The 10113-nt window shown below is 43.5% G+C and overlaps 2 protein-coding genes across 2 annotated transcripts; one reads left to right on the top strand and one right to left on the bottom strand.

Moving 5' to 3' along the window:
- Window positions 1-671: 671 nt before the first annotated feature.
- Window positions 672-4040, top strand: znf488 (zinc finger protein 488). Its single transcript, XM_061285479.1, has 4 exons — window positions 672-812; window positions 1355-1574; window positions 1640-1868; window positions 2236-4040. The coding sequence occupies exons 1-4, from the start codon at window positions 802-804 to the stop codon at window positions 3303-3305; spliced, it is 1530 nt and encodes a 509-aa protein (XP_061141463.1). The 5' UTR covers window positions 672-801; the 3' UTR covers window positions 3306-4040.
- Window positions 4041-4937: 897 nt separating this feature from the next.
- On the bottom strand, window positions 4938-9910 carry gdf10a (growth differentiation factor 10a). The gene is made up of 3 exons (XM_061285848.1): window positions 9694-9910; window positions 6667-7775; window positions 4938-6582 (listed from the first exon to the last, which is right to left on the bottom strand). Exons 1-3 carry the CDS (start codon window positions 9908-9910, stop codon window positions 6391-6393), a joined length of 1518 nt encoding a protein of 505 aa, XP_061141832.1. The 3' UTR covers window positions 4938-6390.
- Between the last annotated feature and the right edge of the window lie 203 nt (window positions 9911-10113).

Genomic DNA, 10113 nt, shown 5'->3' with positions numbered 1-10113 from the left:
CCCACTTTTACACAAGTTATAGGAAAAATAATGTGTTGTTATAAATATAAATATTTGAAAACGGGTTCCTCCTGACGGGGTTATTGTAATGTAGGGAAGCACATATATGAGAAGCGGCTCTCAGGCCAATTCCAAAACTGCATCAAGACTGATTGATGGGCAAAACCACTGCGGGCATTGCGGTCTTGTTCGGCTGGATTTAAGTTGATGGCGCAAGAATTGCATTTGCATTGGCACATTTATGCACATTTGGTTTGATTCTGTGAAAATACAGGCGATTTGAACTTTTTTTCCTCTTTTTTTTTTTTTTTTTTTTCCATGAAGTAGTCATTTATTTAGTCAAGTAATCCAACATTTCCTAGATCTTTTTAGGGTCTTCTTTTGGCACAGATATTACTCCAATGCTAAATTGAGACCACATGATGCACAATACTGCGCACACCAATTACAAGCACATTTATTATAGGAATATAGAAAAGCTGAGCACTGTTATCTTGATATTGTGTTGTTTTTTTATGTCATGGGCTGCGGTCTAACATCGCCATCACATGACTGCTTTCTATTCTTTGGCTACTTGTCTCCTCCCTCTGGAAAGACACGCAAACCAATCAGTAGGTAATTTGGGTAAGGGGGTGGTGGTAGTCATGAAATTGCATGCGCGTTTGCATCTTTGCGCCACGCACCAGTGGGTGTCGTAACTGACGCCGATAAGTGGGAGTGGGAGCTTGGAGGGGAGACAGTGCATCGGAACACTCGGTCGGATAACTTGCTCATCGTGGGAGCACATCGTCACAGAACATCATGGCAAGCAGGTGAGCTCAGACATCATTTGCAATCTTGCGGGATCTTTTTATTAAGAAAGCAATTGACAGTGAGGATTAATGACATGATTTTTCACAACACATGTTATTGTTTGTTACATGTCAGAATCCTGGCCTTTAAAATCATTATTTCTGCGGGATAACCTGCGATTGAACTTAATGCACACACAGAAGAGACAGTTGAGGGCAGATGGAGGAAACAAAAGAAGAAACCGAGTGAAACAAACTGAGACAAAGGACCTTAGTCCCGAATCTTGGTCTGCTTCAGCTGTGCCTGCTTGACTCGACATGATTTCCAAAACGAGATGCTTAACGTCGTTTCACCATTGCAATGCCGTACGCCAATATAAATCACATTATCTCTTATTTTAGAAAGGCATTTGTTTAGTTTTTTATTGACGTCAAATCATTTTGTTGATAAAATTGTAGGCGCTTTAATACAAAAATGCCGCTCTCCCTCCACAAAAAAACTCAGATCGTTCTGAACCTGCATTTGAATCTACTAATGTGTGAACCGAATTCTTATTTTACAGTTTAACGATGGATCACGCCTTCCTAGCTCGGTCCGTGTGGCCGGGTGACGGTAAATTTGTGCAGCATCCCGCCGAGCTTCACACCAGCGTGGTGGTGACGCGCAGCATCCCCGCGGGGACCAGCTTTGGTCCATGCGTGCTCCAAAACACATTTTACGACACCATCGCTTTCATTGCGCTGAAATCCAGCGACAGACGAGCCAAAGCGTGCGTGTTCAAGGTAAATTGGCGTTGGTTAATTGGGAAACACAGTAGACTTGCATGCTCACTGGACGTTGCCAACAGGTGGACCCAGAGGCCATGCGTAATTCCGCCTTGGTGCTGTCGTGGCTCCGGCTGGTGCAGGCTGCGCGCAACGGAGAGGAGCAGAACGCGGAGGCCTTTTTGAAAGGAGGTCAACTCTACGTGCGGACCACCAGGGACGTTCACCGGGAGGAGGAACTGCTGGTGTGGTACGACCTGGAGCTGTGTCACCTTCTGGGCTTCACGGAAACCAGCAGAGGTTCTGGTGAAGGTGAGAAAAAAATATTCTTAATATTTAGCACAACATTGTCATTCCTTAATGACTTCAACTCAAAAAAATCTTTAACTCACCAAGCGCTATAGCACCTACATCAGAACATTGGAGCGCTTTAAATATATCAAAATGCTAATATATAAATAGAAGAGCACTTAATTTTAGAGTCAGCCAGAACTCCCTCAAACATCTCATGCACACGCAGACAAGCTCACTCATTGAAATTCATTTTTAAACTTATTTGCCAGCTTTTTCACTAGGCATGGGAGTCTGCATTTGTTTTATTGTTTTGAACTTGTCGGTTGGAGAATTTGTTTTGTGTACTTGAACTGTATACTAATGGCATATATTTGTGTGTTTGCAGAGTTCAAATGTGTCAGGTGTGAGCAGGTGTTTAAGAATGAATATCCCTTCCTGGCTCATTGTCGTTTCCTGTGCACCCAAATCTCAAGCCACGTGTGGAGTCGTGACGTTCACGATCACAAGCACGTGGAAGTCAAGAAGCAGCGGCGTGTAACAGATTTCCACAACATCGCCAGAGATTTGGAACACAAAAAAAGCGAGACCGACGATGATGCTCCTTCCGGGATTAAACGGAAATACCCGGAAGTTGTTTACCTCAAAGGCAGGAAAACAGTCCTGTTGGAAAAAACAAATATTTCAAATGATGACAACATTACCCAGCTGGGCAAGCTCCAGGACGAGGCTGGAGGAGATGCATCTGACTCACCCGTGAAAACAAAAGCTGACAGAACCAAAGCGGATCATTTGGGATGTAAAAATGCTACTTCTGGAGAGGAGAGGGAAGCCAAATTGACTATTACGCATGATAGGTTGATGGATTCGGATACAGGAGAGGGTTCCGGTTTACGCTCAAGCACCGGTAGCGCTTTTTCTTTAGTCCACTCCGGCAGTCGAGAACAGAAAAGCGCTTTTTGTAAACCTAGTAAGAGGATCTCTGAAGGTGAACTGCATCAGGCTAGCCCAACAACGATACATTCAACTGTCCTGGAGGAGATGAGAGAGACCTTCACCCCCAGGACCGTTTCAGGATACAACAATCTGATGGCTCCAAGCATCCTCTGCAATGACGTTCACACGCTGCCTTCCCCCGTCACGCTAAACGCTGCCTTCCATTACGCATCGGAGCACTGGTCAAGAACGGCTCAGGTCCAATCCGCCTCGGCCCTGACAGTCCTCCCGCCCACCTTCACCTCCTTTGGCGTGTCGGTGCAAAACTGGTGCGCCAAGTGCAACCTGTCTTTCCGCATGACCTCTGACCTCGTCTTCCACATGCGCTCCCACCACAAGAAGGAGTTTGCTGCAGAGTCCCAAGTGAGGAGGAGGCGGGAGGAGAAGCTCACCTGTCCTATCTGTCACGAGTACTTCCGAGAACGACACCATTTGTCCAGACACATGACGTCACACAACTGAGACCACCCTGGGCAGAAGAAAGATGTATTCTTTTACGGAGGTTTCGCTATTTAATAGATTTAGAATCCAGGATTCACAACGAGACTTTGATGTTTAACAGTGAATGTAGATAACTGTAATAAAATAGCATATGGCCAATACAGCCTTGTCCGCTAGGGGGCGGCAGAGGTACATCGACGCTGACCTCAAAGGTACTTCAGGCCTGTGTGTTGATGGTCTGCTGATGACTTGGTGCCTTAAGGAGCTCAGGATGGAAAATAGATGGGAGATGTAGAGGACAGCTCATGATTGTCACGCATATCTCCAAGCGGTCCTCTTATTATTATTTATCCTGCTTTGTACATGCAATGTGTGTGTTTGCACCTTTACAAATCTACTTTTGTCAACATGAAATAATGCGTGTGTGTGTTTTTAAATACCTCTACATTTTAGTTTTGCATTTCAACAATAAATAATTTATTGTATCTTAAAGAACCTCCATTAGGAAGAATTGACTCAACATTTTAAAATTCGTAATTTGTAGTGATTGTTATAATACGTATGAGACCACAATTGTTGCACAAGCGAAATGAAAAAGTGAACTGAAATCAGGCTGAGCAGTAGATCAGCGTCTTGATACAATTGTCATTCGTCAGCATATCTAAATTAAATCCACATCGGGCCTCAGTCGTATTGTAATATTTTTTTTTATTTCTTTCTCTTTAATAAAGCAAGCTTTGGAAAAGCGGATATGAATTGGTGCCTCTGTGTCAGCTCAATGAGGCATGAAGGAGGTCTGAAGTTGAAGGGAAAGGCAAACACTCCAGCCTGTTCAGTGTGTATTTTAATGTCAGTTGTAAAACATAGAACGCATGCTTGGTTGGTCCTCACTGATTTGTTGTACCACAACACTGGTAGGTTGATTAACCAGCCATGGAGTTCATTGCTCATTTTGCGAAAAAAATTTCGTTAGACGTTAAGATGTCCCATCACTGTCAGTACAAGGAAGAAAATCCCACAAAGTACTCCGAAACAGTCCTTTTCTTTAAGTGTGCTCTTTGTTGCTTTATGAATAGCTCAAATCCAAATGTTATTGAGTAAAAAATAAGTGTTTTTATGTAAATAATACTAATTGTAGACTGAGATTTATTCTATTAAGTGGTCAATCAGCTTTTGTCCTAATTTCTCAGAGTTAAGCAACCATGTGAGGTATTAACATTTTATCCCAGACAGAAAATCCTCTGTGGCCCAAAATTGACTTTATTTCTTGTTTCTCATTTTCAGGAAAACAAATATTTTCTTCTTGGTTTCTGGCTTGGCTCATTTCTTCTTGGCATCCTCGTTGTGGTTTTGTCAACTGGAACTGTAAGTACACCCCCGTGACTCCGATTGTGGTTGATGCTGGGTTCATGTTGTAATAGCAAATTGTAGATTCAGACTGTAAAAGGGATCAGTGGGGAAACAAGAGGGGGCAAAATGAACTCGGATGTAAGTTTGATATACGACGACTTGTCATTGCTGTCATCGTTATAATTTAAACACCATTTAACTTTAAAGTTGAGAAACATATCAAGTTACATTAACACTTGAGTCTATGTACCATAATATTACAATATAACCATGTTGCAATAATACAATACAATGACCACCGTATAAAATACATACATTTTTATTCCGGTATATTAAAATACATTTAAAACACGGACACAACACCATGTATAGTTAAATCTATACATCATGAAATGACACAGAACACATATTTGCTTTGTTTTTCTTTCGTGTAAAGTTAGTACTGGAGCAGTACTTAGTATCAGAAATAAATGTACACAGACGTTAGAGTTTTTTTTATGGTATTTGCATGGATTTCCTAAAAGTTCTTGTTGTCCAATTTTATATTAAAAACCACAGCAACTCATATTGGACAGTAAAACAAACACTGTATAGGAGATTGTTAAAAAACATTCCACAAAGTGATACACAACAGTTTGTGTTTTGGGATGACAGCAGTTAATGTTGCTGGCAAAACAGCACTCAGATACGCCCATGCACACTTGACTGCAGTCAACACAAATGTCTGTCCCCAAGTGCTTAGGAAATGTCTTTTGGAGACTAAATGACCATCCACTGTAGGCAAAGGCAAACTTCAAAGTACTCTGTTGTTACAAACAGATGTGAAACTCATTGCCAACTTTTGTACACCGACGGCAAAGCGACCGCAGTGTAATAATTGTTGAATAATCAAGCGGTCCCCTCTGTCATTTCATTGTTGGTTTCAGACACCAAGACTCCCTCTTAAAAACACCAATTCTCAAGATTTTTTTTGCAGATAGTCCTTTGAGAAGAACATCCTGTATTTAGGTCTAAGGGGGGTGATTCCTGGGTTTTGAAGTTCAAGGGTCCGACGTCTTAATTAGCGCATGGCGGTTTCCTCCATTAACCATTAATCCACCACGGCCACATCAGTCACGTTATTTGGTGGACAACAAACGTTGCAGCCTTTAGTGGGGGGGGAGAAGGCAATAATAGGTCAAGGGGCTTCTGGAGGCTGGGGGGAAGGTATCTTGGAGTGGAATCTTCCTGCCTTTGTAGTTGCTTCTTTTTGAACAGTGGTGCTTGCCTACTAGGTTTGTTTAAACAACCCACCCCACCCTCCTCCACAAACCAAGCATAGAACAAAGAATAACACAGATAAAAATGTTTTTTAAAATATATACTAGTGTTGGATTAAATTACTATTTTTATTCTACTTTATAGACAGCTACCTTTGACCTTTTCATAATTTAAACACATATGTACAAAGACACATCTAAAACAGTAGCTTATAGCCTTATTACTGAAAAAAAAAATCCTGTTTTCATTGTAATACTTTAAAGGTGTTATGAGAGGGAACGTGCTCAGAAGGATTTCCAGATGTGACAAGTATAAATAGAGAAATTGCTGTTTAAGTTATCATTATGAACATTACTGGGACAATGATTCTTTCCTGAAAATGTTGTCTCCACAGAAAACGTAGAACGACTAAAAGTTATTTTTCATTGTCCATAAGTCTTTTTTTGTTTCACTCTGCATCAGGCTTGTTCTGTCCTTTGCCTTCGCTGTCATCATTTCATCTGCAGGAGCAGGACTGGACAGACATATCGGGGTACATCTTGAGCACCAGATCCTTGGATTCTTCTCGGTAAAGTACTGCCAAAGGACTCATCCTCTCCGGTACACAGCAAGGCTCTGGAACCCCGGAAATAATCCCGACTGCTCGGACTATGCTTTGGATGGTGGCGTGGTTTGAGGGCCTCACCACCTGGCGATAGTTACAGAAGAGGTTAAGGTCATGTGGCTTCGATTGGACCAAATGGGACAAGGTAAGCTGGAATCGGTGTCTTACCTTGGGCATTGGGAATCCACATGTGCCTGAGCAGTAGTAGGCGTCAAAAGCCTTGGGTGCGACGATCCACTCGCTCCAGCCGATGTCTGCGAAATCCACCCGGAGGTTCTTTCTGGAGCACCCGTGGTGCCGAGTGTCTGCCCATTGTTTTCTTCTGGCCTTGCGCATGGTCTCATCATCAAAATTCAAAAGAGGTGAGCGGGAGTGATGAACACTTGCCTTATTGTGCTTCCTTACATTCTTCACCTCATGTTTCTGCGCTTGTCTTTGACTATCCACCTCTTTGTATCTTCTCACAGATGAGGCTTCAAATTTAGACCTGTCTGATGTTCTTTGTGTTGATTCGTCTTTATCATGTCCACCTCTACTTTGCTTGCCCCCATCCTCGTGGCTTTTCCGTTTCTTTTCCTGCTTCCCAGCCTTCGGTTTGGCTTTGAGGACCGGATACCATGAGCTCTCCCAAAGGTCGTCCTTCCTGTATCCATCAGTTCTGTAGTCAACCTCGGGCAGCTCATTGTTCTGGATGGAGTCTGGGAGAGAAGTAGCTTCCCTCCTTACACGTCCTTTAAACTGTGGTGAGAAATTGGGTCCGTACATGAGGTCGGGGGACTGCAAGGACTCGCCACTCTCAGAAAACGGGTCGTATCTCTGAAGACTTGGGTACACGCTGTTAGGTTCTGCCAAGGCAAGGTCATCTGCGTAGACTAACAGGTAGCCTGAGTCCTCTGCTTTGTAATGCTGCCCTAAGTCCAACTCCACTGACACCAGGCGGTGACCCTTATCCCTCGCCTCCTGTATGACCTGGGTCACGTCTTTCATCTGCCACACCCCTCTCCTGTTGGGGTGGAAGGTCACATTGGCTAGGAACGACCCGGATGACCCAGAACTGACTCCCGACCCTGAGGAGACAGCACGAAGGAGTAGGCTGACGAGCGGAGAGGGCTGCGTGGCCGAGGACCGGCAGGATGCGCTCTTGAAGCGTTTACAGATCCACGCTTTTTGGGGAGGGAGCCGTCCTAGCAGGAAGTGGAATGTGGCTGACAGGATGACCTCAGAGTCCTGCAGGGTTGTGAGGTTTAGATGGTAGACTGTCCTAAGGTCAGAGGGCACTGCAAAGACAATCCATCAATCAGTACGCATGTCACTGTCATCACTTCCCATTTCCAAACTTGGCCGAGTTACTTTATTGTCACTTCCTGTTTTGTACTGCCTGTTCTGCGCAGGTCACAAAAAGGTAGATGACAGCTCACGCGCGGTAAGAGTTTGTTATGAAGCCTTACCAAATGTTCATTTTTGTTATACTGGCAAAAGCTGATTAGGCCACATTTTGATAATTGATCTAAAAATAAACAGTACACATTGTTTTTCAACACACAGGTGCTTCCATGTTTTTAACGTGGCCATATCAGCCAATATTTGTTTCCATACTTTCCATCATTCTTGAAAGTTGATTTTGGACAAGTTCGCTGTGATGGTGAATTAGTGTTTTTGCATCGGTATGATGATAAAAATCTTTTCCAAAATAGGAATGGAATGGTGCTCCGCAACAAAACCTCATTTGAACTTCAGTTTTGACTGTAAAAGTTGATAAAGTCGTGCCAAAACACATAGATGTGTAAATGGATAACAAATTGGACTTCACACACAGTGAAGTGGTGCAATTAAAAACGTTCCCTCAAATCCTGCATTGCCGGGTTGTGCCTGCAGAAGCCGCCCTGTAAGAGGAACCAGACTCTGGGGGATGTGGGTGGCAGGGGAGGAGGTTGCTCTCCAGATTCATGATGAACATTAACTTCAACAGCAGACTTATTGTTCATTGTGTAAGAGTTCAACGGAAGTATGGACTGACTCAGGAGATATACATTACCTCAGATTCAGCCTGCATATGGAAATGCTTACCTCAAGCTTCGCTCTAAGCTTTTTTAATACAGCCTGCACCCTCTGCCCATGCAGGCACCGCGACACAATCGACTGTTTTAACAGCTCTTTCATTGTTGTGAGAAGTCCCTCACATCTCTCCTTAGATTACCATCGCAGTCAAAATACGCGCCTGTTATGTTACGCTATGTGAGAAGTACATGGGATATAAAATGAGTTATAAAAACAGCATCAAACGTGCTGTGACTAAGCTGGCTCCGCGACGTGAAGTCACACATGTCCTGGAGCCACAACACAAACACAGAATCCATGACAATGACACTCTGAGGCGCCACTCTGCGGTCGAAGCAGACATGAAGTCGGGCATGGCTCGCGGGGTATCACAGACATTTTTTTCTTTCCATCTGTGGATAATGGATCGGACCCTCAGTAGAGACGAGGCAGCTGCTGCAGCGTCACAGCATCATTTTAATGCATTCTCAGACTGTTCCAAAACACTCACACCTATTTAGAGCGCTTGGCTGAGTCAGGGAGCCCTGCTGAGAGCTCTGCATGGCCACAAAATTGGGGACATTTAAATCAATGAGCTAATAATACGACATTAAAAAAAATGTTTGCGGTATAACTCTAACAATACTTTTTCATTTTTAATTTCAACAGTGGTTTGGAATGCTATTGCACCATTCTCTTATAACCTCATTTCTCACTAATGGAAATTAAAGCCACAATAATAAACACAATGCAATGTTAATTACTTTGGCTTTGTTTTGGGTCTATTGAGCACGTTTTGTTAGGTCAGTGGCGGCACGGTGTCTGCGGTGGGAGGTTCTTGTATGGATTACTTTCAAGTTGTCAAGTTGGACAAGTTGTCCTTGTGTGTTATTGAGTTGTTTTAAACAGTATGTGCCCTGCGATTGGTCGCCGACCAATCCAGGTTGGACCAAGGTGAGGCTCCAGCTCACCTGCGATCCTAATGAAGATTAGTGTCATAGAAAATTGATGGATGGCTGATGGCTCTTAGAAATAGTGTATTTTAATAATAAGTTGGCACAGCGACAATTAGAAGTAAATAAAAAATATAATGCAATTATTTATCACATACTTGTATTTATTTATTTATTTTCCTGAAATTCGTTGCATTTCACTCACCTTGGCTTGCTCTGAAGCTCCTGGCAGTGTTGCCTTCTTTGAGACGCTGCTCCTTGTTGCATCTCTCATGCAATTTGGACATGTGTTGGAGGAGCACGTCCTGGTCCAGTTCACCTGAGGAGGGCGGCCGAGGGAAGCTTGCTCCCTGCGCGATCGGAACCGACGCCACAACAAGGAAACACTTCAAAACGAACTGCTGCAGGTGCGTGGAGAACATCGTCGTACCTGCCCTTAAAAGTCCTGCAACAACGAGGGCGCAAATCCAGGAGTGAGATCGTGAAGGGTGGAAATAAAGTTAAAAAAGTCAACTCCAGTGGTGAGTCAAGACAATATCGTGCGTTAAAGTTCCACGCTGTCCTCTCATGTGTTTCTGATCGAACCTCCACGTACACGCCGAATGTGTGAAACTGGTCCAAGAGT

This window comes from Syngnathus typhle, linkage group LG8, assembly GCF_033458585.1.
Source record: "Syngnathus typhle isolate RoL2023-S1 ecotype Sweden linkage group LG8, RoL_Styp_1.0, whole genome shotgun sequence".
Lineage (NCBI taxonomy): Eukaryota > Metazoa > Chordata > Actinopteri > Syngnathiformes > Syngnathidae > Syngnathus > Syngnathus typhle.
Note: the sequence above shows the minus strand (reverse complement) of the source record. Positions and strands in the feature narration are given on the sequence as shown.